This window comes from Canis lupus, chromosome 9 (assembly GCF_003254725.2).
Source record: "Canis lupus dingo isolate Sandy chromosome 9, ASM325472v2, whole genome shotgun sequence".
Taxonomy (NCBI): Eukaryota; Metazoa; Chordata; class Mammalia; order Carnivora; family Canidae; genus Canis; species Canis lupus.
In genome coordinates this window covers 5,261,600-5,284,960 of record NC_064251.1, presented here as the reverse complement: position 1 = coordinate 5,284,960, position 23,361 = coordinate 5,261,600, and the positions used below count along the sequence as shown (strand labels likewise).

Genomic DNA, 23,361 nt, shown 5'->3' with positions numbered 1-23,361 from the left:
CAAGTCTATGGCTCAACAAAACTGCAAGCTCTCTGAAGGCAGAAGCCTGGCGTGTATGTTACCCCAGAACCTGGTGCCATTCTGAGGGAACAGGCGAACACCCAGAGAGCAGAGGCTCCCGCACTGGCCTGACCAAGGTAATCCTAGCTTCCCTTTCTGAACGGTCTACATGGGACGCCTGGGTGGCTCACTGGTTGAGCATCTACCTTCGGCTCAGGGCATGATCCTGGCGTCCCAGGATTGAGTCCCACATTGGGCTCCCTGCAGGGACCTCTGCCTGTGTCTCTGCCTCTCTATCTCTCATGAATAAATAAAATAAAATCTTAAAAAAAAAAAAAAAGTCTACGCTAATAAGTAATGTGCCTGGATGGATTCCTTGGACTGGCTGGTGCTTCGATCCTTACATATCACAGCAGTCTGCAGCTTAAAAAGCCAGCTGTCCAATTCAACAAGCAGTAGAATGAACCACACCACCAGGTACTTTCGATCAGTAGGCAAGCTTTAACGTATACCCAAATCTCCTGGGGGGATTGCTAAATCCAGATTTTGACTCAGTGGGCCTGGAGTAGGGCCTGGGAGCCTGTATTTCTCACAAGTTCCCAAATGCTGCTGCTGGTGCAGGCAAACTTTGTGGGGAAAGGCTTCATCAGTGGTTCTTGGCGTGGCTGCCTATCAACAGTCACTGAGGTGCCTTACAAGATCCCAGTGCACACCCCTGACACCACTGGGATTGGAAGGAACCAGGACCTCTGGGGGTGGGACTCAGATAGTCATCTTTTAAAACTCTTTCCAGGTGACTAGACCATGTAGCTGAGTCTGAGAGCAATATTTCAGGTTTATTTTAACCACAGGAGTGGCTTTCCTTCTTAGTACCCGAGTCCATCTCAGGCCTGGAGCACAGTTCCCGGGCACTTAGGGCTGCACCACACCCTTGGCTGGCAGGCAGGATTGGCCCTGAGGAGGCCTCACCACACAAGCTTCTTGGGCTTGGGGACAAAGACCAGCAGCACACCTTTAAGCTGTTCCTGAAGGCCCCAGCATCCGAATTTACTTCATTTGCATATTTCAGGACTCGGTCATACAGGACGAGGGCTTCGCTCCACTTCTTCACCAACACATAGGACTGAGCAATGAAAAAACACCTGGCAGGGAAGGGAAAGAACCAGAGAATTCTAGAGCAACAATTACCTGAGACCAAGGCTTTCCTTCAAATTTAGATTTGGAAACAGGTTTCTCAACCTCAGGATCACCGCATGCAAGACCCTGACGTTCTCCATGCCCAGGCTCACCAGGCCACCCTCTCTCTTCCCCATGCCCACAGCTGACTGTGCAGGTCTTGCACAGTCCAAGACCCACTGTCTTCTAGTTACTGTCTCTCCTGCTCCCAAAAGATGTGGCTGAAGGTGGGACAAGAACAAAGAAGGAACGCTGCCCCACCCAAAGAGAAATCCCACCCACTGCCCACACATCCAGCCTGCTCACTCAGCTCTGCTCATCTCTTTTTCAAAAACCAAACCCAGAATCTTCTTAATGGAAATTACTCCACTGGGGTTAAAAAAGCCTGAGGGCTGTTGGTCCCTGACAGAAGGGTCCACATGGGCCAGGAGGGAGGCTGACAAGAGCACAAATGGGGCATACTGGAGTCAGAGAGTGCTGGGGTGTGAGGGCCAGATAGGGGCACGGCAATTACACACCCCTATCTTGCTCCACACAGACTACCTCCAAGTTGCAAATAACATGATTCATTTAAAAAATAATAATAATAAAAAAATAGGGATCCCTGGGTGGCGCAGCGGTTTAGCGCCTGCCTTTGGCCCAGGGCGCGATCCTGGAGACCCGGGATCGAATCCCACGTCGGGCTCCCGGTGCATGGAGCCTGCTTCTCCCTCTGCCTGTGTCTCTGCCTCTCTCTCTCTCTCTCTCTCTCTCTCTCTGAGTGTGACTATCATAAATAAATAAAAATTAAAAATAAATAAATAAATAAAAATTAAAAAAAATTTTAAATAATAATAAAATAAATAAATAAAAAATAAAATGGAGGCTTAGCTTTCGCCTAATTCAGTTCAAGTTCCACTCTAGTTTTGTTAACGACTTGCCTTTTACACTTGTCCCTTTCCCACAGGGAGGAAGGAGGGAAGAGGAGGGAGAAGACCATTAACGTGTGCTCCCCCCTTCCCCGCCCTATCCAAAGAGCAAACGAGGTAGACTAAAAACTCCCTGTCACCACCTTTAGCAAAAGCTTCCTTTGAACATGCTGGGCTGACTGTTCAAGGTAACCACACAGACAACCCCCAATCTTCTGGAGTCTGGCCCATGCTCCCAGGGCGTACAGAGCCAGTGGGCAGCACAGGAGAGCCCCATCCACCTCATAGGACCTTACCTGTAAGCCTTAAACACCAGAGTCTTGAGGCCTATCTCTTTCTGGAAGGCTCTGTCCTCCTCTAACCCAGGAAGCTGGAGCAATTCCACCAGATTCTGCATGAGAGATACAAGAAAACTCAGGAAGAGCAGGCCTCACATTGGGTCTTTGACAAGAGACCTTATAAAAACACACACACACAGGCAAAAAGAGAGCCCAGGTCAGAAGTAATGGAAAACTCCAGAGGAGTGGCTTGGCAGCAGATCCACCTAGTGTCACCGCCACCCACTCTCTGCTACCAAAAGCCTGTTTGTCCTTCATGACTCTGCTCACACTTTACCTCCCTCCAAGACTTCTCAGACCAAGTCAGCTATAGGGGATCTCTCGGCTCTGAGCTTTCATTTCAGAGTGGCCCTCTGTGTGGCATCTCCCACAGATGCCTGAATGGGGTGCATGTGTCTCTCAACCTTACTCACTGACCAACTCCCAGCAGCCAAGACAGTGTGGCCTCAGGTCTCAGGAAGTCCCAGGCATGTGGGAGAGGATCTTGCACAGGCGAAGTGCTCAGTGAATACCTGAGGGTTTGCTGGACTCTACACATCAACACATTGAGCTGTGGGGCTCATGCACTGCTGAGCGAGAGCAAGGCCTTCCTTCCTGAGACACTAACAGCTGCTGCAAGTCACAGCCCTTCACTATGCAAAGCTAAGTCATTCTGGCTTCCCCAGTCCTTGAGGGTCACCTGTAGAATGATGTCATAGAGCCGGATGAGGTCCTGGGGCCGTGGCGAGCGCTTGCTCTCATCTTCTGGCTGCTGCTGTAGTGCTTTCTGCAGCCCCTTAGCCATGTTCTCGTTCCGCCTGATGGCCGTTGACAGCTTGATATAAGTCAGGTAGCTGGAATGTACCACACGTCAGCTCAGGTTATACTCAGGGAAGCTGGCGTTCTGAGAAGAGCACTGGACCACAAGTTGGGACTGACCTAGGGGAAGGGTGTGGGGGCGAGGGCGTGTCACACAGCAGGGCCATTTGACCTGGGTCTTAAGCTCAAGGGGCCCTCAATTCTGGCTGCTATTCAGTGGCAAATCTGCAAGGAACTGCTATGAGATCTTATGATGAAATTTGGTTTTAGCTGGAATTATATCCCTGTTCCTGTCTTAAAGAGCCACAAAGCTACTGACTTCAGAGGTCAATGTTAGTCCTTGAGATGATCCATGGATGGCAAGCCTGTTCCTGGAATAAGGATTTGTTAACTGCCTAGCCCACACTACAAGGATACTGAGCTTGCAGAACAGCTGCTCCTACTCATCCGATGACCTTCTCTTCTCAGAAAATACTTAGGGACAGTCTTGTACTGAACACCTGTATGTACCACAGATGATGCCTGCTAATTTTAACTGTACCACCTGGAAAATCTCTTATAATACTTAAAGATAAAAATACAGTAACAACTGAAAAGTCTGTTTAAAAAGCATTTTGGGAGTCAAGTGTTTAGGGTTCTAGATCTCCATCCTACTCTGGTAGAAGACTGGAGACATCCTTAGGGGAAGATACAGCCTGGAGTTGAAGTCAGGGCTCCACCATAAACACTGGGGATGAAGAGACTGTCAAGTCCCAGGTGTTGGCCCTCTAGCCTTCTCCTACTCGGCTTCTAGAACAGGAGCTGCCTGTACATTCTGGGGCTCTGACCCACCCAAGGAAAGGCCCTCCAAGATTTTGGAGTCAGGGTATTGGGTAGAACACCTCCAGTGAAGCCCACAGCTATGAGCCCTGCACACAAATGCGGAGTTCCCACTACACAAGCCATATTCTTTAACAGGAGTAGATGTTAATGAATCACCAGCTAAGAAAAACATCTAACAAGACAGAACAGATCAAAACCAAGGGGAGGAGAAAACAACTTGGAAGAATCAGACTTGGAAGGAAGAAGAAAATTTCAGAAAACCATTATTAATAATCCCAGAGAGGGAAGACTTTCTGGTCATAAGCTTAGAATGAGAAACTTTTTTTTTTTTTTAAATCAATATTCAGGGGCGCCTGGGTGGCTCAGCTGGTTAAGTGTCTGCTTTTGGCTCAGGCCATGATCTCAGGATCCTGGGATCCAGCCCCAAGTCAGGCTTCCTGCTCAGCACTCTCTCAAAACAAAAAACAAACAAACAAAAAAAAACCTTAATAAAAAAAATCAATATTCAAAGAACACACACAAGCCCTTAGAAACTAAAATGGTACACAAAATGAGAAGGCCTGTAAGGAAGTCATCTGGGAGATCAGAAGAGTGGGGGTGGAGAGTGGGAACAGAGGAGTGAGGGCTATCCTGAGAAGTGGGGCAAAATACCTAAATCCAAAAATCAGTAAGTAGCAACACACACGTCATTTGGAGACATAGAGGTAAATGCCAAGAAAATTTGTTTAAAGAATTAAAAGTGGCTGCTTCTGAGAAATGGGAAAGAAAGGTCAGGAGATGGATTTTCCTAAAGCTTTTCAGAAAAAAGAGACTCTCCAAGTATTATTCAGAGTGGTGGAGAAATTTAGATACCTCTTTACAAAGTTTTATTAAAATACAAGAGCTACCTGATTCCTGGTGTCAATTTACCCAAAAGCTGAACTCCAGTTCCTTTTTTCTTTTAAAGATTATTTGACAGAGAGCTCATGTGCAAAAGCAGGAGGAGGGGCAGAGAGAGAAGCACGTTCCCCACCGAGCAGAGAGCCCTGACACAAGGTTTGATCCCAGGACCCTGAGATCATGATTCAAGCCCAAGGCAGATGCCTAACTGACTGAGTCACCCAAGCACCTCTGGGCTCCAGTTCCTAACTGAAATCCAGGATTCTGACAGCTGCTAGATGTGAAGGTGGGAGGAAAGATGCAAGGGCATGGGCGCATCACAATTTGAAGGTTTTCTGAGCCCTGTTGAAGCTCTCAGGGTCTTTTTAAGGTTAGGAAGTTGGACCTACCCCTGACTGATTCTCTGTGGCTGTTTACTACAAACACAACCCTTAACCTCCTGGGCCTCGGCTTTTTCACAGGATGCTGAATAGAGGACATCAAACAGTCCTTCCTGCTCAATACCCCTCGGAATCATCTGGCATTGAATTTGACATTCATATAATATTGAATTCCCTAAAACAGAATAAGGTACAGAGTGGAGAGGTATTTGCATAGTTTTGTTTTTACAAAAAAAGGAGGGGTTAAGGGAATGGCTGAAAACAGTGCCAGGTTCACTAAAAAGTTACAAGTAGTAACTAAGCAATGAAGACTTCAAGGTTACACGGAACACGGGGCACAGAATCTGATGAGAAGTGCAGTTTTCCCAAGTCATTTTACTCCTCTCCACAAAGTTCCAAAAATGCTACTCTTCTGGATGAACAGAATAATCCAACCTTTAAAACAAAATTAAACTTGACAAGGTGATTTAAAATGTATATAAAAGAGTAAAGGAAAGAGAAATCTAGCTATGTCTGAGGGAAAACCTGGTGGAGGATGTGCTCCACCAGACATCAAGACTTACTACCAAATCACATTCACTGTCCTGGGCAAGTACAGAAAATAAATGAGCAGAGCGGAAGAGTGTCCAGAAGAGGAGAAAATGGGATGCACACCTGATGGAACTAGCACTGTGGGTGAGTGGGAAAAGGATGGTGTTGTCAGTAAATTGTACTGGAACAATCCATCCTCGTGCAAAAATGTGAAGATCTTACACCGCACTCAAAAACGAAGTCCAAATAGAACAAACCTGAACTGAAATTGAACTTAAATGTAAAAGGGATGACAATATATTCAGAACATAGAGGAGCATAACGTAGGAGCCCAGCACCAGGAGGATAGTGGTTACCTCCAGAAGAGAGAGAAATAACCAGGGTGGGGCCACAGGGAGCTCAAAGTTACCGGCTGTATTCTCATTCTTAATGTATAAAATTTAAAATTATTGGTGTAATAGAATAATATACAAATGCAACATACATACTCTTTATTTGCAACATATACACTCTTGTATGATAAAACAGGCATATATACATATTATTTGCTATATAATGAATCAGAAATTAAAACATATCTGAACACTATGTATATTCTTTCATTCCAATGATACATTCTACAACACTGTTAAAAAGTAAAAAAAATTATAGCCCTTACCTGTGCAGGTATTGAAGATTAGATACCTTTCCCGACTCCCCGTCAAGGGTGTAATCTCTCTGTTTCTGCAGAAATCAATAAAGGTAAAGATAAGACAGCTGACCCTGTCCTTGGCTCTGACCGCCTCATTCCATGGTGTGGTCCCCAAAGTGCCCTGGACATGGGCATAGGCTCTAGTAAATTAAGGCTCTTGATATATCAAAGACCTCCTGAGCATATTCTAGAACAGCAAGGCCACTCGGTTGTCATGAGCATCTAAAAACTGGACTTAAGAGGTCCGAGTAATGGCTAGCCAAGCTTCCTACCCACTGCTCCCAGTCTCCAGACCTAAAGCATGAACAGCAGACAGTCCATGGCCCATGGCTCCATTTTAGGGTTTGTGCCTTAGACCCACGTCCTGAGATCCAACCCCTTAGGCTGTCAGCTCAGCCTTTTGCAGTTGGCTGAATAATGGCTCCTAAAGATATGTCCTAACTCCAGGACTTATGAAGGTGTTACCTCACATGGTAAGAGATGTGATGAAGGATCTCTTAATTAGCCTGGATTATCCAGGTAGGCCCAGTGTAATTACAGGTTCCTTCTAGGAGGGAGGCAGGAGGGCCAGTGACAGAGAGAAGGTCCTGGGATAGAAGCAGAGTCAGAGAGGAGTGAAGGTGCTGAGCTGCTGGCTCTGAACATGGAGGAAGGGGTCATAAGGCAAGAAGTGTAGACGGCCTCTAGAAGTTGGATATTGCATTCCCTGGCATGCTGGAAATGGCTTTCTCCCTTAGAACTTCCAAAGGAGGGGCACCTGGAGGTGTTCAGTTAAGCATTCGACTCTTGATTTTGGCTCAGGTCATGATCTTAGGGTTGTGGGATCCAGCCCCCCATGGGCTCCACAATTAGCATGGAGTCTGCTTGAGATTCTTTCCCTCTACCTCAACCCCTCCCCCTGCTCAAAGGCTCTTTCTCCCCCTCTAAAATAAATATTTTTTTTTGAAAAGAGAACTTCTACAGGAGCACAGCTCTATGTACTTTTAGATTAACAACCACCCAAAGCTGTAAGAAAATAAGTTTGTGGTAATGTTATAGTAGCCACAGGAGAAACTAAGACACCTTGGTATCACCATCTTCATTACACTCTGAGAGGTGTCCCTACAACTGCTATGAGTTCATGGTGAATGATGGAGGGCAGGGCTCTTGTTAAGTGGATGAAGGGAAGTAGAGTATATAAGGACAACTTAATGAGAAAAGGAAATGGGACTAAAGCTTAATACTTATGAATGTTTTATACTCAAGGTACCATGGGCAGATGCTAACTACATAGCTGCTTTTTATATGCTTATAATCTTGAAAAAAGCATAAAAAAATATAAAATATTTAAAAAGGCAATTCTTGGTTAACTATCAATTATAGCCACAAGTACCAAACATTTATTTATTATCTATCTATCTATCTATCTATCTATCTATCTATCTATCTATCTATTTATTTATTTTTAGTACCAAATATTTAGAGTGTGGGGTGACACTGGGCTAGGATGGTGCAGGCAAGCTTCTCAGAGATGAGCTATGAGCTGGACACTGAACACCAGGTAAGGTTTGGACAGGTGAGGAGGGAGAAGATGGACAAGCCAGGTGTGAGGAGAGAAAGGAGCACAGAAGGAGTGCACCAGAGTGGGAAAGGCATATTAACCAGACGGTGAGTATAGCAGCTTGAGGCAGAGGACCCAGAAGGGAAGAACAAAATATCTGGAAATAGACACCAGCTCACAGAGTTGGAACTGCATTTGCTGGACCAAGGAGCTCTCAAGCAGGGTGCACACGACCTGAAGAGTGTGATACAGGAACAACATTAGAATTTCTGTTTATCGGGATGCCTGGGTGGCTCAGCAGTTGGGTGCCTGCCTTTGGCCCAGGGCGTGGTCCTGGAGTCTTGGGATCAAGTCCCGCATCAAGCTCCCTGCATGGAGCCTGCCTCTCTCTGCCTCTCATGAGTAAATAAATAAAATCTTAAAAAAAAAAAAAAAAAAAGGGAACTTCTATTTATCTTATTTCTACTGAATAATTAAGTATATAATTTACAAATAAATGTATAAGAGGTACATGATCAATTTTACTTATGGGGTGATCATGAAAAGTTTGGAGCCCACTCTCTAGACCTGGGAGATGGGGTCCAGAAAGATCCCACTTTTGCTGCTGGGAAGGAAAGACCTGGAGAACTGGACCCAGACCAAGATGGGAGAAGCCATCAGATCACTGTGGCAATCTAGGAATAGGACAACAAAAGGCTAATCAGAGGGATGCCTGGGTGGCTCAGTGGTTTAGCACCTGCCTTCGGCCCAGGGTGTGATCCTGGGGACCCGGGATCGAGTCCCACATCGGGATCCCTGCATGGAGCCTGCTTCTCCCTCTGTGTCTCTGCCTTTCTCTCCCTATGTCTCTCATGAATAAGTAAATCTTTAAAAAAAAAAAAAAAGGCTAATCAGAAACAGGGCAGAGGTGGGAGATGGAAAAGTGGAGAATGAAGCCAAAGGGAGAATTAGTAGGGTTTCTAGTGACAGGGAAGAGAGACACAAAGACAGTCCTGAGGTTTTCAGCCTGGATGACCAAATGAATTATACTGACATTAGGAAAAGGAAGCACTGGAAACGTCCACCTGGAGCCATGAGTTTGAGACCAAAGGCTTAGCAGGTAAAAAATGAACCCATTAGAAGAACAGGATGGAGAGAAAATTTCTCAACCTAATGGAGTTCAGAGGCTTCTGTCATTTGTCAGCCCATCACTAGATCTAAAAATACCATGGCTAAGAGTCTGTGCACTCAGACCACTGCCTCCCTCCCCCTTGACCAGCCTCCACCCCGAGAATGAGACACACAAACTGAGAAGGACCTAAGCCCAGAGCAAGAGTCGGTGGCCCAGCTGACAGTCCTACCTGATCTGGCTTGAGCTCTTCCCGAACAGCCTGGATGGCGTCCCGACACTCACTGAGCATTGATTCAAACAGACGCTCCTTGGTTTCTTCACTTTCAGCCTAAACAAAGGCAGAATGCAGCACAAAATTTTCCTCTGAGTAAGCCAAAGTATTCTAATGGGAGGAAGGCATAGTGCCTTGATTCTCCCCATTATACACACACACACAAACACACATACATATCCAGCAGAAACACCCCAAATCACAGATTGTTTCAATTGTCACTAGTCTCCACCAGGTTAAGATTTTTCTTATAGTCGTATCCATTGTTCATATGGAAATGGAATTTTATATATACACATGTATGTGTAACTATAAAGTGAACGTACTGAAAAAGAATCCATACAACTGGGACACCTGGGTAGCTCAATGGTTGAGCATCTGCTTTGGCTCAGGGCGTGATCCCAGAGTCCTGGGATTGAGTCCCGCATCGGGCTCTCTGCATACAACCTGCTTCTCTTCCCTCTTCCCGTGTCTCTGCCTCTCTCTCCGTGTCTCTCATGAAAAAATAAATAAAATCTTAAAAAAAAAAAAAAATCTGGGGATCCCTGGGTGGGTCAGCCGTTTAGCGCCTGCCTTTGGCCCAGGGTATGATCCTGGAGTCCCGGGATCAAGTCCCACATCGGGCTTCCTACATGGAGCCTGCTTCTCCCTCTGCCTGTCTATCGTGAATTTAAAAAAATAAATAAATCTGTACAATTGATCCGAAACTGTCAAACAATAGATGCTTTAAATTTTTTTCTATCATTGAACTTTCTACCACTTTCCTCCACCATTTCACCTCTGTTCAGGACCTGCACCTGACATCCCTGAACTCTGGCACATGGAACAAATGGTCTTTTTTTTTTTTTTTTTTATGATAGTCACACAGAGAGAGAGAGAGAGAGGCAGAGACACAGGCAGAGGGAGAAGCAGGCTCCATGCAGGGAGCCCGACGTGGGATTCGATTCCGGGTCTCCAGGATCGCGCCCTGGGCCAAAGGCAGGCACTAAACCGCTGCGCCACCCAGGGATCCCAGAACAAATGGTCTTTAAGCTCTACTGTGTGCCAGCAGAGTTACTCTTACAAATGTAACCCCAAAGACTTGCAGATACTGGTCCAAGCAAGTGAGTAATGTTACTAACCAATATCAAGTCAAAAATATATTTCCTCTAAGTATCATACGAAGCTCCCTGCACCACAGAAATTCTGCACCTAGATATTCCCCATGGTTATGCTGAGATTGACAAGCACTCCATGACAGTCTTTGCACAAGTTCAAGGGCGTCGCCAGCTGGGATAAGGGAAAAGTGATTCATTAACTGAGTGCCTGCCGAACCACATTACCATTCTAAAGAATCTGACTGAGCAGGTAGGAGTGGATGAGAGGCAGAAAGGAGATGAACTTGTGTCGCCACCAGACCCACTGTGACATTAAAAGATCAACACTCCATTATTATATTTGACTTTCCACAGAAACATCCAATCTGATCCCTTGACATTCAACTGACCTCGAAGATAGCCCAAAAGAATACCCATTACTGCCCACTCCTTTAAGTCGTTGGTAGGAGCTTAAAGAAAAACCTTTTCTTCTCTTAAGAACTCTTATGTTATTCCTAGTTTCCAATGTTGGGGGAAAAAAAAACACTTCCTTGTAAATTACTCAATATAAATCAAACATACTTTTCTATTTGTATTGACTTTCCTGGTGCTCACTAACTTAGGAAAAAATCAGTGGCACAGTCATTCTTTAAATTTCTAATTTTTTTTTTTTATGATAGTCACACAGAGAGAGAGAGAGAGAGAGAGAGAGAGAGAGGCAGAGACATAGGCAGAGGGAGAAGCAGGCTCCATGCACCGGGAGCCCGACGTGGGACTCGATCCCGGGTCTCCAGGATCGCGCCCTGAGCCAAAGGCAGGCGCCAAACCGCTGCACCACCCAGGGATCCCAATTCTTTAAATTTCTAAAGGCAAACATAGCCACTATTAATTTACTGAAACCACAGCACTGTCCAACAGAACTTTCTGTGATGGGGCACTTGGCTGGCACAATCCAGGGAAACATGTGACTCTTGATCTCCGGGTTGTGAGTCTGGGCCCACGTTCATTGGGGATAGGAATTATATAAAAATAAAATCTTTATTGAGACGCCACTGGGTGGCTCAGTTGGTTAAGCATCTTCCTTAACTTAAGCTCAGCTCATGATCCCAGGGTCCTGGGATGGAGCCCTGCATTGGGCTCCCTGCACAGCAGCAAACCTACCTCTCCCTCTTTTGCCCCCCGTTTTTGTTTGTGCTCACTTTCGCTCTGTCAAATAAAACCTTTTTAAAAAGAATAAAATCTTTATTTAAAAAAAGAACATTCTGTAATGGATGGAAATGCTCTCTAGCTGCACTGTCTAGTACAGCAGTCATTAGCCACAGTTGGCTACTGAGCACTTGAAATTTTCATTAATTCGGGCAGCCCCTGTGGCGCAGCGGTTTAGAGCTGCCTGCAGCCTGGGGTGTGATCCTGGGGACCGTGGATCGAGGCCCACGTCAGGCTCCCTGCATGGAGCCTGCTTCGCACTCTGCCTGTGTCTCTGCCTCTCTCTCTCTCTCTCTCTCTGTGTCTCTATGAATAAATAAATAAAGTCTTTAAAAAATATATATATAAAAAGAAGAAATTTTCATTAATTCAAGCATAAACAGCCACAGATGTTCAAGTGTCTAGTATACTCCACAGCGCAGAGAAACACTTCACATAAAACACTATTAAGCAGCACCTCAAGTTAGCAAGACTGTAATAACTTAGTCAAACTTGATGGCCAAATTTTTTGAAGTACAAATCCTGTGGACTGGGGGAGCCATGTAACAGTTAACAACTGAATAGGATCTGTGAATAGAGTTGGCAGCAGGTGCACACACACACTGGAGACACACTGAGCTCGTGAATCAATTTTGATGCCATGCAATCCGGCAGATATGCCACCAACACCATTTTAAGAAGGGTGGGGCTCAGGGCACCTGGGTGGCTGCCTTCAGCTCAGGCCACAATCCTGTGGTCCTGGGATCGAGTCCTGTATCCGGTTCCCCACAGGGAGCCTGCTTCTCCCTCTGTCATAGCCTGTCTTTCTGTGTGTCTCATGAATAAAAAAATAAAATCTTAAAAAAAAAAAAAAAAAAAAGGTGGGGGTCAATGTTTGGGGCAATGGGTATATAAAGTAAAAGAAGAGTAAACTTTATTTCGCCAGCTACACAGGTTCTGCTTTCCTGTAAAGAGAGTGTAGCTCAAAATAAATAAATAAATAAATAGATACAAAAATGCTAGACTTCTTTACTGCCATGTATTGCTCTCATTCCCTCGGAACAAGGGCATCTTGGCAGCAAGGTACTGAACATAAGCAAACTTTCCCAATGCCCAGTGTAACAAAAGTCTAAGTTACACTGGGCATTTTATAGAAGACTTAAATCACACTGCAGGAAAAAGCCCATCAGAAGGGCAGGGCTTCAGTTACTTGTATTTTCTGCCACCCACACTGCACTGTGACTCAGAGATCACTAATCTCTGTAGCAGAGCTTCTCAGGAGTCTCCCTGGGCTGGGCAAAATGTCTCCAAACAGAAAGCCAAAAATGTACTTTGCTACTTTCACTCATATTTATATACATATTTTGGAGGCTAAAATCACCCTGAAAAGACAACAGAACAAGAAATACCTCTCTATATGCAGAGGCAGGATTCCTCAGCATCTACATGCAGACCTCCCAAGTCAGCCATGGAATGAACAAAAATGTGCTCCTAAACTCAAGTAGCAAACTCCCTGCATAAGAATTTGTGGTCGGCTTGCACCTTTTCCCAGGTGTGCCTATGAGACAGAAATCTTAAGCCCAGAAGTAATGTGTTACTTGGATCTAAAAAAAAAAAAAAAAAAAAAAATTCGAGATCAACTTTTATAAAACTTGGAACACTCCAGGATGTGTTTTGACAGCTTCAAGATCTGTCTCAAGGACACGTACATGTACAGAGGGAAACCAGCTGTTGTGTCCTGAGGTAGAGACCCCCTGCTATTCAAAAGTTTCCAGATTGTTTTCACTTATCTACAAAAATTGCTGGAAGGTGGTGGTATGGCTAAGAGACAGACAAGGCGAGTCTGACCACATTCTCTACCTCACCGGTAGGAGAACCAAAGGAATGGGAACTAAGCCTTCCTTCCTAGGGCGACTAAGGTCCAGTAAACAATACATGGAAATCTGGTAAAGGAGAATACAAACGTCAAGAACAGCGATGTTTTTTGTTTTAAAGAGGACAAATGGAGATCCCGGGGTGGCGCAGCGGTTTAGCGCCTGCCTTTGGCCCAGGGCGCGATCCTGGAGACCCGGGATCGAATCCCACGTCCGGTTCCCGGTGCACGGAGCCTGCTTCTCCCTCTGCCTGTGTCTCTGCCTCTCTCTCTCTCTCTCTGCGTGACTATCATAAATAAATTAAAAAATTAAAAAAAAAAAAGAGGACAAATGGTCTCCCTTTCACTCACACATTAAAATATTAACCATAACCCAAGGATAAGACTCATCAAACCTGCCACCTTTTCCAAAAGAGTGGCCTGACAACATCGTCACAATGCAACCACGAGTGACAAGTCAGGTAGAATCAAGTATTAATAAAGCAAAACAGGGCAGCCCGGGTGGCTCAGCGGTTTAGCGCGCCACCTTCAGCTCAGGGCGTGATCCTGGAGACCTGGGATCAAGTCCCACATCGGGCTCCCTGCATGGAGCCTGCTTCTCCCTCTGCCTGTGTCTCTGGCTCTCTCTCTGTGTCTCTCATGAATAAATAAATAAAATCTTAAAAAAAAAAAAAAGCAAAACAGAAACAAATTATAAAGGCAAATTATTTAGCACATGAAGACATAAAGCCTGGCTCAGGAGACCAAGAATTTTGCAACTGGGTTTTGGCAGCGGATTAATTCTCTGCTCCAGTCTTTTCGGTCTGACACTTATCTCTCTGAATTATTTCTTCCTTCCATGCTTTTCAGTAAACTGCTGTTCTAGTATTTAAATGTCATAAAACCTCTACAAACAGGCATAAACTAGGTCTACCGAATTCTTGCATCCTAGTTCCCAGAGGGGGGCAATACCCACACCAGCTAGGTTAATATGAAGGGGTACCTGGCTGGCTTAGTCGGTGGAGTGTGTGACTCTTGATCTCGTTGTGGGTTCAAGCCCCATGTTGGGTGTAGAGATTACTTAAAAATAAAATCTTTAGGGGCGCCAAGGTGGCTCAGTGGTTGAGTGTCTGCCTTTGGCTCAGGGTGTGATCCTGAGTTCCCGGGATCGAGTCACACACTGGGCTCCTTGCATGGAGCCTGCTTCTGCCTGTGCCTGTGTCTCTGCCTCTGTGTCTCTCATGAATAAATAAATAAAATCTTAAAAAAAAAAAAAAAAAAAACAAAAACAAAACTAAGTAATCTCAGGGTCTTGGGTTCAGAGCCCCATGTCAGGCTCCCTGCTCAGTGGGGAGTCTGATTCTCCCTCTGCCCCTCCCCAAAGTCATGCTCTCTCCACCCCCTCAAGTAAGTAAATTAAAATCTTTAAAAATAAATAAATAAAATATTTAAAAAGAAAAAAAAGAAAGACTGAAATTAAGAACCCTGCATCTCTAAGGCATAGCTCTTGGTTCCCAGGGCAGGTACCAACACCATACAATCAGAACAGGCAAGATGGTGAAGACTTGTGTGATATCCAGCCAAATAATCTGGCAGTGGCACCAAGGAGCACATGGTTCTTCTTGGGATTAACCTCAAATGGCCAAGGGCATTTTCCCCAGTTAATAACCCATGGTTAACTTAATTCAATAGACATTTAATCAGCTATACTGCTAGACCCGACTTCTAAGGATTTAACTAAACTTTATTTCATACTACACTTGAATTATTTTACTTACCAACTAGATTTGATAACTGTGTGTATAGGACATTAGGCACTGAACTGTTTCAAGGTTAAAACCTTACTGGAATTCCCTACGACACACGTTTTGTTTGATCTACATCTTTTATATCTACCACATTATTTAAAGATCTCATACTCAGAAGCAACCTGAATGCACTGTAAGATCCTTAACAACCAGAGATAACTCTATTCACTGCAATCAACACATTAACTAGGTACTTCACTGAAATGATAAGGAATATTATATACTTTATGTCAGTAAATTCAACATGTACATGACATTCCTCCTAAGACGATTCATCCAAAAAACACAAGATGAAACAAAATCTGAGTAGCTCTTTATCTCATTAAGGAATTACCTTTGTTTAAAACAAGCAAAAACAAAAATTAAAAACTTTCCCATAAACATCAAATCATTATGCTGTACACCTGAACTAAGTTTCTGACAATTATATCCCATCCACCCCTCCTCCACAAAAACCCTTCCTACAAAGAAAACTCCAGGCTCAATAGTTTCACAGGTGAATTATAACACACATTTGAGAAAGAAAAATACTGATATTACCTAAACTCTTTTTAGAAACAAGGAAAATCTCCAAACTTGTTTTATGAGGTGTGTATAACCCTGATACCAAACCCTGAAAAAAGGCATTATAAGAAACTTATAAGCCATGAAAATAGATGCAAAATTCTCAAATATTAGCAAATGAAATCCAGCTATATATAAAAATACAATAATATACCATAACTAAGTGGGGTTATCTCAGGTATGCAAATTTAACACAGAAAGTTAATCAATGTAATTCACCATGTGAGCCTTCAAATACTCTTCCCTCTTCAGCCCTTACTCTCAAACTCAAAAATGTGAAACTGTCATCATATGGCTCCTTCTAAACCTCTGCTTTCTGACATCCTTCACACATGCCACTGTATCCCATGGAACAGCAATTACAAACCCATACACCATTCCCAGCGTACTTGCCCATCAAAATTTTCACAGGCACAGGGCAAGCCTGATGTCAGGTTTCCTAGTGCCCCTATCTGACTGAGGCGCAGCTACCTTTAGCAGTAAAAGCCTGCAGAAGCCGGGGCAAGAAACCTGGGCTACTGATCCTTACCTACCGTCAAAATAAAATCTTGGACCAGGTCTCCATGGAACTAAATAAAACACATCCAGTGGGAAGGACTCTTTTCCTCGTGTGCAGAAGTACTCGTATGTTTTTAAATGTAGTAACTTCAGCAATGTTAGTAAGACAGAGGGTAATGGGCTTAAGTGAATGCTGGAGATCTTCAGAAAATAGTAAAACACAAAAATGTATCACCTTCATTACTAAGCCTTTATATTACTTCAAAGAACTACTTATTGAAGGATGGTCTTCTTGATAAGGACCTTAAGTACCATGATAAAACAAAGCATGTGAAGAAAAAACCCAAACTACCAAATACACGGAGATTCTTTTGCTCTCTTTCCATTTCACTTTTTTTGGGCAAGTACTTAATTAACAGAACTTTAAAATAAACATTTTCTGGGGCCTTTGGGTGGCTCAGTCGGTTAAGCATCTGCCTTTAGGTCAGGTCATGATCTGAGGGTCCTGGGATCAAGTCCCACATCCAAGAATCTGGCTCCCTGCTTAGTGGGGAGCCTGCTTCTCCCCCTCCCTACTTCGGCACACTCTTTCTCAAATAAATAAAATCTAAAAAACAAAAACAAAAACAAAAACAAAAAAACATTTCTCTATTAAATCAAGACTGAAAATTCTTAGGGCACCTGGGTGGCTCAGTTGGCGAAGAGTCTGCCTTCAGCTCAGGTCATGATCTTGGAGTCCTGGGATCAGGCCCCACATCAGGCTCTCCACTCAGAACAAGTCGGCTTCATCCACTCCCTCTGCCCCTACCCACTGCTCATGCTCTCTCTCTTTCTAATCCTAAAAAAAATTGAAGGAGCACCTGGGTGCCTTAGTCGGTTGGGTGTCTGCCTTTAGCTCAGGTCATGAATCTCAGGTCCAGGGACTGAGCCCTGCATCAGGCTCCGAGCTCAGCACACAGTCTGTTTCTCTCTCTCCCTCTGCCCCACCCTGCCTTGTTCATGCTCTCTAATAAAATGTTAAAAAAAAATATTGAAAAGTCTTAATTTAAATAACTTTATTCAATCAGAAAAAAGATCAAATATATGTTTTTTAGAGGCACCTGGGTGACTCAGTTGGTGAGGCATTCGACTCTTGATTTTGGTTCAGGTCATGATCTCAGGCTCATGAGATCAGGTTCCATATTGGGCTCTAAGCTGGGTGTGGAGCCTGCTTAAGATGTTCTCTTTTGGGAAGCCCGGGTGGCTCAGTGGCTTAGCACCACCTTCAGCCCAGGGCATGATCCTGGAGACCCGGGATCAAGTCCCACATCGGGCTCCCTGCATGGAGCCTGCTTCTCCCTCTGCCTCTGTCTCTGCCTCTCTCTCTCTGTATCTCTCATGAATAAATAAATAAGATCTTAAAAAAAAAAAAAAAAAAAAAAAAGATGTTCTCTCTCCCTCTGCCCCCACTACCCACACTTGTTTTCTCTCTCCTTAAAATAATAAATATTTATATGTTAATATATAAATATAATATATATTTATATGAATATAATATATAAACATATATGATACAGCATAACATAAATATAACATATATTTATATGAATATAATATATAAATATATATGATACAGTATAACATACATATGTGTTTCTAAGTCTATGCAGTATTTTCATTTTAGGTAATTTATTCTACAATAGTAATCAAAAATATGGAAAAATCCATCTATAAAATTTTCACTGTACCATAATTTACATTTACTTAAAACCTGTATAGAATCCAAATGCCAATAGGTGTATTTTGATTAAACAGCATTTAAACAAGTACACTTGCCATTATCTGTATATATTAAAGATAGGTACTAAATAGAATATACTTGACAATATAAACACAAACACTATGATGAGGTGAGAACACAGAACTAGCAGCAGCTGTACTGAGATGACTGACTCTGAGTACAGCTGACTCTTCAACAATGTGGGGGTTAGGGGCATAGACCCCTGGCACAGCCGAAGATCTGAGTATTAACATCTGACTCCCCAAAAACCTAACTACTAATAGCCTATTGACAGGAAGCCTCACCAATAACAGTGGACTGATGCATACTTTGTGTGTCATGTCTATTATATATACTGTATTCTTTTCTCCCCCCTTTTTGCTTGCCAAAGCCTTTTAACTTTCTTTCATCTTTCCACAAATACCTAATAAATAAAATAATTAAGATTTGTAGAACTATTCAAAGCACGGTCCTGGGACCAACAGAATTAACATCATTTGGGAGCTTACAAGAAAAGCAATTTTTTTTTTAAGATTTTATTTATTTATTCATGAAAGACACACACAGAGAGAGAGAGAGAGAGAGACAGACAGACAGACAGACAGACATAGGCAAAGGGAGAAGCAGGCTCCATGCAGGAAGCCCAATGTGGGACTCGATCCCGGGACTCCAGGATCATGCCCTGGGCTAAAGGCAGGCGCTAAACTGCTGAGCCACCCAGGGATCCCCAAAAAGCAAATTCTTAGGCCCCAACTCAGACTTACTAAATCAAAATCTCTGGGGAGTGAGGCCTTGAGTTTATGTCCTTTTTCTTTTTTTTTAAATAATTTCATTTTATTTTTTTTTTATCAGTGTACTCTTTTCCCATCCGGTCCACCCACCTCCCTTCTGATACATACTAGATTCTATAATCTATGTTATATACTATATTCTCATAATAAAGTATGCTAAAGGAGAGAAAACATTAAGAAAATCATATGAAAAATACATTCACAGTATTGTATTATCAAAAAATTCCACCTATAAGTGGACCTGCATAGTTCAAACCTGTGCTGTTCAAGAGTCAACTGTATTTTTTTTTTAAATCTATTCAAGATGTTGAGCCACCCAGGCAGCCCAATTTTGGCCAATCTTAAACTGCTTCAGAAGCAGCAGCTATTTAAAAAAAAAAAAAAAAAAAAGCAGCAGCAGCTATGAGATACCTGGGTGGCTCAGTGAGTTGGGCGTCCAACTCTTGGTTTCAGTTCAGGTCATGACCTTGGGGTTGTGAGACTGAGCCCCAAGTCAGGCTCCTCATTCAGTGGGGAGTCTGCTTGAGATTTTTCTCTCCCTTTCCCTCTACTCCCTCACCCGAGTATGCTTTCTCAATAAATAAAATTTTTTAAAGGGGGGTGGTGGCGCCTGGGTGACTTAGTCAAGTATCTGTCTTCGGCTCAGGTCATGGTTCCAGGGTCTTAGGATCCAGCCCCACATAGGGCTCCTTGCTCAGCAGGGAGTCTGATTGTCCCTTTCCCTCTGTATATTTCCCTGCCCACATACATGTGCTCCTTCCCTCTCTCCCTCTTGCATGTGCATGCTCTCTCTCTCAAATACATAAAACCTATTAAAAAAAAAAACAAAACACTATGATCTGAAGACCAAGAAGTCAACCCTTCAAATATACTAAAAATCAAATTTGAGAGTAATCCCTTTAAAAATGTACACAAAGCTCAACTAGTCATCACATGCTCGAAATGACCTTCAATTTTATTATTTTATTATTTTTTTTAAGATTCTATTTATTTATTCATGAGAGACACACACACACACACAGAGGCAGAGACACAGGCAGAGGGAGAAGCAGGCTCCATGCAGGGAGCCCAACGTGGGACTTGATCCTGGGTCTCCAAGATCAGGCCCTGGGCTGAAGGCGGCACTAAACTGCTGAGCTACCCGGGCTGCCCATGACCTTCAATTTTAGAAGCAATGGCTTCACATGCAGTTGTAAAATGCTTTCACTTCAGCTAATTTTGCTCAAGCTGGTTTTACGAATAAGGTAAAAAGATCTCCCCCATATGGGTCTTCATTTTCTAATTATGCATACAAAACAGGAAAAAGATAAATTCAGACAAAACACCACTAAACCTTCTCTTCCCATGTGGGAAACTCCCCTACCCCCACTAATCTACTGAATTGGAGAGGATTCCTTCCCAGGGACTATTTTTCAATTAACATTCTGCTCATTCAGTCTTTCCCAAGGCCCAGGACTCTGCTTGTGTGTACCATGTATTATAAGATTACATTAATTAAGATTACATTAACTATTCAAGTAAAATGATCCTGTTACTAGTCTTCCTGATATGTGGAAAATTTCAAGGAATATGCACTCTTTGGAGTCAAAAGGGTATGGTTTACAGGCAAGCACTCCCTTCTATCAGACATGTATGGCTGTGTACAAGTTATACAGTCTCTCTGAGACCTATTTTCCCATCTGTACAATGAGAGTATCACCTACCCCATAGGGTTAAAAATGTCAAAACACAAAAGCTTTAAGCAGCGTATCTAGGACATTAAGGAGGACCGTGACCCTCCTTTGTTCATCTCTGTGGTGTTTCTGTCCAGGTAGCCACGGCATATTCTTAAAGTTTGTGAATTGATACGTAAGCCCATGGAAAATCCTTACAACATGATAAGTAAAACAGGATTCAAAAGTGTATTGAGGGGGCAGCCCTGGTGGCGCAGCGGCGTGACCCTGGATCGAGTCCCACATCAGGCTCTCTGTATGATGCCTGCTTCTCCCTCTGCCTGTGTCTCTGCCTCTCTCTCTCTCTCTCTGTCTCTATGAATGGGTGAATGGAATCTTAAAAAAAAAAAGTGTATTGAGGTATGATTTCAACAAGTGAAAAAATACGTAACACCTCTTATGAATATGAAGACTAAAAGGAAATCCAGTCTTGTCCTTTTTATCAGCACAATGTAACATCAATGAAAGTATATGGGAAGTGGGACTATCAGCTGATCTCTTAAAAACACTTACCTTTTCTAAACTTTAAGCTAAATAACTTTTTAAAATTAATAAATGTTAATTTTCCTTGTCCTTTAATATATGTCTGTGGCCCCATTCCTAAGGAGCCCCCTATTTATGTGCTCCCTGGGCCTCCCCCAACTCTGACTGCAGCCAGAACTCCTGTCCCACTGTCACTGATGGCAGCTCTGCTCTTCCACTGCTGAAGTGTCCTCAACCCAGTGTAGCTACTTCAGAACAAGTCACTGAAAAGTTTGGGTGCTTAAAACAACTCATGAGCACAACTAACAAAGAAAGCACTCCCACATACAAATTACTCAGGGTACAACAGCTTACTGTGAAGTGTCAGGAAATGCCCCTGGTTCATGGGGAGCCTGCAGATATGCTCAGCAGCCAGGGGTTTTCTTTAGATGCTTTTCACCTCAAGGAAGAGATCCAAAAAGTGCTTTTGTCTCGGTCTACTTTGTACAAACCAAGATTACCCGGGTCTCTCATCTTTTGAAACTCAGGTGTTCATACCCATGAACAGGTAACAAGTCAGTAAGCAACATCAAGTAGTACCGCTTTGTATGAATGTTACGTAAATGCCACATGTCAAACAAGATATTCTGGCTTAGCCAGGCTCTTCTGAAACTGCTCAGGAATAAGGGGGGCCCCTTTAGGGATAGAAGGCTAGGACAAGAGGTCAGACAGCAACAGTTAAGCTGCTGCACCACCTGCTGGGCCCGACAGGACCCCTTCCATTAAGCCAGCCTCTCACCACTCCCATTTCTATGTCCATGTCTAGGAGTGCCACTGCCAATTTCTTTGCCCTCTAAATGCAACAACTCTTCTATGAGCTCAGCCTTTACAATAATTTGGTGACCAAATCCCAAATAGCATTAAGACAAGTTTTTGTTTTGTGAGAAATGAACACCCATCTACACCTTAAGCACACAAGGACAACTTCAAACATATATGGATGACAGAACGGGCAGCTGCTCCTTACCTGGGCAATGGCTGCTTCGTTATCAGCCAATCCCAACAAAAAGATCCTCACTTTGTCAATCTTCACTGGAACCGTTCTCCCTCTCCATTCCACTTCGCTCATGGTGGCTGCCTGTTTGGCCCGAGTCTGAGTGATCAATGCCTGGAAAATAGTTTTCAGAAGTCAAAGCTTTAATTGTTGATGGTGAAAGTGGTCTCTTTCTATAACCAACATATTACACCTTATATACTAGTATATATAAATGGTATTTAAATTCCTCCTTGGTGGGGCACCTGGGTGGCTCAGTGATTGACCGTCTGCCTTTGGTTCAGGTTGTGATCCTGGAGTCCTGGGATCAAGTCCCACATCAGGCTGCCCTGCATGTAGCCTGCTTCTCCCTCTGCCTATGTCTCTGCCCCGCCCCCCTGCCTCTCATGAATAAATAAATACAATCTTAAATAAATAAATAAATCCCTCCTTGGTGTATCATTTATCCTAATTTATAGAAATTCAAACATGAAAAGGACACAACAGAAAATTTAAAACAGCGACATTGGGGCACCTGGCTGGTTCAGTGCCCATGTTATTCTTGGCATCGGGGTAGTGAGTTCAAGTTGGATGTGGAGACTACTTAAAAAAATAATGATAAAAAAAATTTTTTAACTTAAAAAAATTAAATAAAAAAAGCAACACTAAGCTTTGGTAAGAGTGTAAGAAAAAAACATACTTGTATATATTGCAAGCAGAAATGTGAATCAGGAGAAATCTTTTTTTTTAAGATTTTATTTATTTATTTATTCATGAGAGAGAGAGAGAGAGAGAGAGAGAGAGAGAGAGAAACATGCAGAGGGAATAGCAAGCTCCATTCAGGAAGCTTGATGTGTGTGGGACTTGATCCCGGGACTCTGGGATCATACCCTGAGCCAAAGGCAGACGCCCAACTGCTAAGCCAACCAGATGTCCTGAATTAAGAGAAATCTAAAGAAATTTATCACTATGAATCAAAAGCTCCCAAAATATTCAATGCAACGTTTAAGAACGTATCCTAAGGAAATAACTAAAAATGTGTACAAGAAGGATATTCACAGTAATACTATTTATCACTTAACAACAGCAAAGTGCTCATGTGAAGCCGACTTCAATACAAGAGTACCACGTGGCTATCAAGATATGACAGTGTAGGAATATTTACTGAAGTGAAAA

At 43.3% G+C, this 23,361-nt stretch overlaps 1 protein-coding gene across 2 annotated transcripts in view; it reads right to left on the bottom strand.

Annotated features, from left to right (window-relative positions):
• SRP68 (signal recognition particle 68) overlaps positions 1–23,361 on the bottom strand; it is a 36,662-nt gene that overhangs the window by 2,603 nt on the left and 10,698 nt on the right. For both annotated transcript variants that reach the window (XM_025468061.3, XM_049114542.1), the window contains exons 8-13: positions 22,180–22,320; positions 9,404–9,502; positions 6,491–6,555; positions 3,102–3,255; positions 2,381–2,475; positions 1,013–1,142 (exon numbers count right to left, since the gene is read on the bottom strand). In XM_025468061.3, the coding sequence (XP_025323846.3) occupies positions 1,013–1,142; positions 2,381–2,475; positions 3,102–3,255; positions 6,491–6,555; positions 9,404–9,502; positions 22,180–22,320 (684 nt within the window). The remainder of the gene's footprint in view (positions 1–1,012; positions 1,143–2,380; positions 2,476–3,101; positions 3,256–6,490; positions 6,556–9,403; positions 9,503–22,179; positions 22,321–23,361) is intronic.